This window comes from Daucus carota, chromosome 5, assembly GCF_001625215.2.
Source record: "Daucus carota subsp. sativus chromosome 5, DH1 v3.0, whole genome shotgun sequence".
In the NCBI taxonomy this organism is placed as follows: domain Eukaryota; kingdom Viridiplantae; phylum Streptophyta; class Magnoliopsida; order Apiales; family Apiaceae; genus Daucus; species Daucus carota.
In genome coordinates, this window is record NC_030385.2 from 6,325,875 (window position 1) to 6,333,751 (window position 7,877).

The window sequence follows — 7,877 nt, forward strand, 5'->3', positions numbered from 1 at the left end:
GCTTTTAATAATAAAAAAATAGCCATTTTTTACTTTTTATTTTAATTTTTACATGGATAATTTAAAAAATTCATAATTTGAAATATTATAAATTATAATACAAAATTCATTTACTTTTCACTATCAATTTATTCTTCATTTCTTTTATTATTTACTTAGATTTTCCAAAAACCGTAAAGTCTTACTAAAAATATGAAAAATAATCAAAACAATGAGTACAAAAAAACGAAAAATCCTGCGAGCACATGCTTTAATTATCCAATATTACCACAACACATAAAAAAAAAAAATCTAGTTATTGCATAACTATAAAACAAATCATAATAACCTCATGCAACTAAATAAAGTATATTCTCAACTTTTTTTACAAAATAAAAGTTTTGAGTCAGTTTCAAACAACAATGTTACATCAACTTTAAGTAGTATTTAATTTTTTAAGAACATGAATCTTCCTTCTCAAAAGGAGCAAGAGCAGCTCCGACAGAAACTACCCATTATGACCACCTGCAATGAAGATGATCTTCGAAATATTAGTCAGCAATAAAATGGAGCATACCAAAGTTGCAACTAGTGCACATTTTAAATGCCTTAAGGGGCAAACAGCGATATAGCAAGTTCAACAGAACTTAAATTTTTACAAGTCTGAAGAACTATAAAGATTCCTAAAAGGGAGAATTAAGGCAGTCTGAAGAGAATTGCAGGTTGATCTACTCGTAAACATTCTATTGTACAAGCACCAAGAGTCCAAGACTTGTCTAGATTGTTTATTTATAGACTAAAAACACAAACCTCTATAATAAGTGTAGATAGTTTATTTCCTCCTAACTCCTTACACAAGTTTTAAGATAAGGAAGTAAGAAGAAGGCCAATCAAGTAAAGAACACAACAGTACATTTCTTCAACATTTGTAGTGCCAAACATGATCCATTGGCCTTATAGAACGAAAAGAGTCTATTTCTGATCGTAGGAACTACAAAAAAATATTACCCATAATCCATGTTCATAAGAGGGACTTCAGAACCATTGGTACATGGTAATTTACTGTTAACTATCCATTGGCTACAACTCTCTAAACTTGATGCCAACTTATCCGAGTAATATAAAAAAAAACAACCTAATTGTTGAAACTTAAGAGAAGAGAAATTGAAACTAAAAGGATAGCAGCTCTCATCGGTAACAAAATAAAAGATGTACCAAAACAACATTATCGAAAGATGTACCAAAAATGATATGATAACATATGTAAGCAAAAGAAAAGACCAAAACTGTATTCAATAAAAGCTAAGACACCACCATACAACATTCTCAATCCAAAAGACAAACAGAACACCGCAAGAAAACTGTAAAACTTACCAAGTTGCTTAAGGTCACGAAGCCTGCAGTCCAAACATGACATACAAATCCATTAACTTATATAAACAGGAATAAGCAGCATTCCAGAAACAAAACTTAGAATTGTGCATACATATTACTAGATGAATCAGCTCTAAGACTTAAGACAGGGGAGGGATAATTAATCACCAGCTGAAAACAGAAGAACACAGGGAAGCATTAACAACAACTTTGTCGATCTCTGCAAGTGAATCTGCAAAACCCAGAATTCCAGAAACACTACTATAAGAAATCAAACCACATATATTTTTAAAAAAACAAACCAAATAAGGTATCCCAGATAAAGAAACCACAATACGAATTGGATGAAAAAGATCAAAACTTTGAATTCTGCTCAGTTGGGCATTAAATCAAACACGTTATTATTAAAACCTTTTGATGCATAATTGGCATAACTGTATTATGGCATAACTTTTTTTAGTGAGCAAAAATACACAAATGCATATAGTGAGAATTATGGAATAACAGAGGTAATCAAGTAACACAGAAGAGAATCCTTATGCAATCTTACAGTATCCGAGTGTAAGTCCACTTGTAATGCTCCAAAGCAATAAACATACAATTCGGTAGAACACAATTTAACGACCCTGGAGAAAGATAGATTTGGAAAAGAAAATTTGTTGACTCTATCTGATCACCAATCTGTCTTAAGACCTTCACTTGTTCCCTAGATTATATGCAAAAGCTATTTAGACATTACTGCGGTCCAGACATCCACAAATATATTAATCACGGTTTTTTAGTTTAGTAGACTTCTTGACAGAACACATAAAACCATCATGTGAGGTAGGGCAAAAAAGAAAGAAAACGTAAGACTGGATTTGAACCCATGTCTGTGGACTGTGGGTCGCAACTTGCAAGATTTTAAAAAAGCAGAAATTAGACTAATTAAGCAAATTTATATTGTGCACATACTTTACATAGAAAATATAAACTTTTCATACTACTCCAAAGGTATCCTCATTACCCTACAGCAATGCCCCTGATTAGAACCATGAATATGAAGCAGGACCCAAGAACAAAACTGAAAAGCAGATGTATATCTTGATTGGCTTATTAAAATCCAAGGTCACTTAAATCAGAGAGCAAATAACTGTGTTCATTCATGGATTAATTCAAATTATATTATAAAAATTAAAAGCGGCCTCAGTAACAATTGGAAGAACTTTCAGCCCAACATAAAATTATAAACAAAGAGAGAACATATGACCTATTTTCTGAATACATAAGGGATCAAATGTCCAAAACAGGGCCCTGCTCCTGATTTTCGATATTCATATTTTGCTAAGGAATTCATGCAGTCCAAAATATATAGATAGTCAACTGACTTGCCGATAAACATATAAGCTATCCGACACAAGTAGTTTTATCTGTCATCTTCCAAACAAAGTAAATATGCTTGAACATTCTACAAACTATTTTACTTTCATACCCTTGCTTGCCAACAAACATACTGTATTCTTAACACAAGACACACCAATGTAAGCTAAAACATACATTAAAATTCTTAACATAAAGAACACAGCTAATTAAAACATTTCAATCGCACAACCTACTGTTTATAAAATATACCCATTTTTGAGAAAAACTAAACAACTTTTGTAATGCACTAAACACAACATTCAAACCCCATCGGTTACAGGCAACATTAACTAAATAATTTACTGTAAGGGAGAATCATATTTCTTCTAAATGAGGCAACCTGGTTAAACACTGGCCTGATACAACTTACAAGTGTAGAGGTACACAAGTAAATCTTGGTTTATACATGAAAGATGAAATAATTGATAAAGTATTAGTTAATAAACCCAAAAGAGTAACAACATTATAATTATCAAACTATCTAATGTACAGGAAAGTAAAAAAAATGGTTTAGCTGATAGCTTGGTATGCACCTGAATATTTATTGCTGCTTTAGTTTACCCATCAAATATAAGTAGTTCCTCTGAAAGTCTATAACTGCCCAAACCAAGTGCCAAAACTGAATCTCGGGCCAAAGCACTAAGGGAGAGTACAAAAGAGTAGATGAACTCTGCCACAAGAGAAAATTGCTTAACCGAGTCTCTCCCGAAGTACGAACTATGATGTCAGGATCAGGTGTAACATACATATGTTTCTCAATATCTTTTGAATTAATAAAACACTCTTTATGTTCCTTGTCGTTACTGTTTGGTCCTAACAAGCCATATGGACCAGAACCAGTCGCTTCCAATGCACTTAATTCTTCCTTTTTTTCTTCACAGGATTCTTGAACGGAATGCAATATCTCATCGGTTGAAGTGTATGCGACACAAATTGTTAGAACTGCTTTAGAATTGTCAGCCGTAGCAACCATAGCCCTCTCAGCGGCCAACCTAACAGGTCTGCTCAGAAGTTGAAGATTTCCTACAAACCGAACCTTAACCCCATATTGGTTTACCAAGCTCTCTTGTTTAGTAAGCCCTTCAATTTTCTCCAGCATGAGATCCATAACCGACTGAACTTCTTCCGGCCTTCTATTAAAGTTATCGATGCTGAAGGCAAAGATAGTTACATACTTGACACGAAACTCATAACAATATCTGAGCATTGACATAAGAGCAGAGAAACCAACCCTATGGCCGGCTCCTTCCATCAATTTATTTTTTTTAGAAAACCTTCGATTCCCGTCCATAATGAACGCAATGTGACTCGGAATAGGACCTCTAGAAAGAACCATAAAGATGCATTTCCTCAAAAAAGCTACAAAATAAGTAAACCATGTTGTCTGACTACTACTACTACTCTGACTTTCCATCCTAATTAACTTGTACAAGCTCAAACACTCCTGTACATGAAACAATAAGAGCTTCAGGATAAAGAAATGCAAGAAAATAGCTGCGAGTGGTGATTTGAAAGCCAATTACTAATCACAATTTAAATACAAACTACCCCTAATTCTCGATTATAATTTTAGATTAGTTTCTAGTATAGGCTTTCAAAGCCTGGCTTTGTTTATTTCAGTCATACCTCATTCTACATACTAGAGAATCAAACAACCCATTTGAATTTGATATTAAATTTGTTATAGTATCTTCTTTTTTTCAAGAGAATTGAATTCCACTCTTTAAAGTAATAAATAAATATTTATTGATTAATTAATATATTTCTAAATTATAAAAAACTGGCTATTAATTTACAGAGGTCTGTATATTTTACTAGCAAAACTATCTACACTTATTTGTGTGCTATTGGATATATTTTCATCACTCAATTAGAAAGAGGTAAGGATATTATTAGAGTCCTTTCCTTGGTTGACAATTAATCCTCATCACATCTCTAGAATTCCTGATTGTCATTTGTCATTTCATTCCGAAAAGTTTTCTATGGTTCAATATTTCTTCCGTGGTTGTTCCTACCCACAGACTAGTCGACAAAAATAATAATATATTATTATAACCATAACCATAACTATAACTACATGTGTGTATTATGTAATTAAGGTTTCTAACTTCATGTTTAAGTTCAAAAACATTAAAACTGCAGTAGTCACACACATGTAGTAGTAGGACATTCAAATTCTGTATCATATAACGCTATTATATTTTACAAAACATTGTAACAGAGTAACACAATTTATATAAAGTCATTCACATATAGACACTAGTACATCAAGAATCAATCAGTTTATACATGCATATATACATAACCTATACGATTACAGATACCATATAGACGTATATATGATTATGCTAATATATAAATCAGATATGAAAAGAAAAGTTACAAAATCTTCCCGGTGAGTATTTTGGAGTCGTGATGTTTAATCCATGTGGAGAAGTGAATGTTGTGGATTGATGTGGGCTATCAAGAGTTTACTGTACATTTTTTATAATCTATTCAACATAGGCTTTCGACCAGGATTTTTATACCAATATTTGACCTGAACACCAGTATGTGATCCGAACCGACTATGTAGTTCGACTAGTCGACTGGGCAGCGGACTAAGTGACACTGCTCAGTCAACTGCGTGCCTGACAAATACCTAGTAGACAACTTGAGTCAACCTGCAAGTACTGTCGTGACTAGTCGAGCGACATGAAAACTTTGATTTCTTGCCTACATACTTTTGCCTATTTTATTCGTCCACTATTTCTTATTCACAAATTTCATCAACTTTCTCAACAGACTATTATTTTTTTCCAATTTATGGTTCTTACAAATCTTATAAAAACACTTTTCCATTTCCATGAGAGTTTACCATTGATGTTAATTAGCTTCACGTTAACTATTATAAGATAACACAAAGAACTATCAACCTAAGTCCCACCTCCCAAATTTTAAATGTCTTTCATAAATCCATAATTCTGAGCAGCCTGATCAACTGACAGAGTATTTTAAAGCGGAAGAAATATATTGCAAATACGCCGTATGAATAACCTAGAACAATACGGTTAATGATTAGCATACTATTTAATTGTATTACCGTGACATATGCTAGCTGGTGAGGGAACATATAACCAGTATCACAAAAATTCGTAACAGTAATATGTAGAAAACCAACCACCTTGCAGATACAATTATTCAAAAAAAATATCAACATATTTTACAGTTATAATTATAAGGGTGGTCAATTAATTAGTCACTTGAATATGGTTTTTTAAGATCTAGGTCGCTTAATAATATATCCAACATTCAGGTCATTTATGTTGTAAGATACTTAATCGAAGTCCTTCTATTAATCAAAATGAAAAAAGATGTCGAGGGGCATCTTATTTGAAAGAAACAAGATTATAATCATGGCATAAAATAATTACAAAAAATTATTTACGCCCCGCCCCGCCCCGCCCCGCCCCGCCCCGCTCTCTCCTTTACCCCTTCCTCATCTATCTCTTTCTATATAAATAGATAACAACTTATAAGAATCTTAATTTCTTCATTTTTTTATAGTTTGCTTTTACAGATAGACCAAATCATATCCCACTCATCTTCGAATATTGTTTTGACACTCGGATTCCCCCGACTCTGTGGGAAGATAAAACATTTATCCAACCCACAACAAATTAATCATCATCATTATATAATCAATTATAAAGATTCAATAAGATTGGATCTTTACAAATAAATTAGAGGTCCGTCCCTTCCGGTTTATAATATTCACGATTAATATTTCTTTGAGCTATAAAGTAACTTTACGCTGGAAAAACTCAAACATGTTTGTTTGTTTAGGTGACTTAAAGTTAAAAGCTAACTCATGATTTTGAATTAAATTTATCTAATCCATCACTTAGTTTTTGCGTTTGTAATTTGAGTTGATACAAAATTAATATCTATCCTAGCCTAGGTGGATGCATTTGCCTGAGTATTTAGATTTCTAGTAGCGCCCCAAAACAAACATTTAACATACAATCTTACGCATATAGACATATACACATCATAGAATTTGACTAAATTGATATTGATACCGTTAACAAAGGAAGAGAGACGGGAATTTTAAACAAGTATAATTGATATTGGAGAGAGAGATGGGGGAGGGAGAGAGATATAGTTAGAGAGAGAGACCTGTAAGTAACGTCTCTGTGAGAAGAAGCGAAGCTATGAGTGTGTTGATAGTCGTTCCTTTCCATGGCAACGGAGATTTGGATCGGAAGAAGTTGGGTAGTGATCACCTCCTGGTTCGTGAGACAAGGGGACAAACATATTCATACAAATCTACTCTACATAAAGTCGCCTGCTACTGCTGGTGCTTTTTTTGCAGGTCGTAAATGAGTCGAGCCGAGCCGAGCCGAATCAGGTCGTATATGATTTGTTAAGAGAATAGTTAACTCAGCTCGAGCTTGGATCGAGCCAAAAATATTGTTTGACGATCGACTCATTAATGAATAATTTTGTTCACGAACGGCTCGCGAATCGCTCACGAACATGTCTCACGAGCTTTTGTTCACGAACCGCTCCTTAACTTACGGTCACGAACATGTCTCACGAATTTTTGCTCACCAACCACTCATTAATTTTGTTCATGAGCTTGTTTAATAAATTTTCTTAACGAGCTAGCTTATGCTCATAAATTTATTTACGAACTTGTTTGTTATTTAATTTAATTAAAAAATAAATTAAAATTCTAACAATATCTTAATCTATACTCTAAGGAATCATAAATTCATAATAAATCATCCATTAATAAAAACTCCCACATCCTTAATCCAAAATAAACAAAAAAAAAACACAAAGTTCGACATAAATAAATTAAAACAGAACATAATTGTTTGATAAATATTGGATTAATTATCAAACTCATCACTGAAGTGGACAAATGGTATCAACTTCATCACTGATCTCCACGGGGTCTCAAATTACTCACTAAACTCGCTTAATGGTATCAAACTCATCACTGCCGTTAAAAAAAGTAACGGAGGTTAGACGGAGTGACAGATTGGCGGTTGACGTGGCACGTTAATAAAAAAGACTGAAGAAAAACAAATGAAAGAAAATAAAAAAAAGTAGAAAATAGAAATGCCACATAATTT

At 33.1% G+C, this 7,877-nt stretch overlaps 1 protein-coding gene across 7 annotated transcripts; it reads right to left on the reverse strand.

The window, feature by feature from the left end:
- Positions 1 to 312: 312 nt before the first annotated feature.
- On the reverse strand, positions 313 to 7,122 carry LOC108219788 (dehydrodolichyl diphosphate synthase CPT3). Of its 7 annotated transcripts, none has more exons than XR_010292212.1 (6): positions 6,913 to 7,122; positions 3,288 to 4,198; positions 1,904 to 2,059; positions 1,522 to 1,585; positions 1,354 to 1,376; positions 313 to 504 (listed from the first exon to the last, which is right to left on the reverse strand). XR_010292212.1 is itself a non-coding variant. In XM_064094177.1 (3 exons), the coding sequence occupies exon 2, from the start codon at positions 4,166 to 4,168 to the stop codon at positions 3,296 to 3,298; it is 873 nt and encodes a 290-aa protein (XP_063950247.1). In that variant the 5' UTR covers positions 4,169 to 4,198; positions 6,913 to 7,122; the 3' UTR covers positions 1,391 to 1,585; positions 3,288 to 3,295. The 7 variants fall into 7 exon arrangements, 1 of the variants encoding a protein (XP_063950247.1); XR_010292213.1 differs by having other exon boundaries at positions 1,466 to 1,585; XR_010292209.1 differs by lacking the exon at positions 1,904 to 2,059.
- Between the last annotated feature and the right edge of the window lie 755 nt (positions 7,123 to 7,877).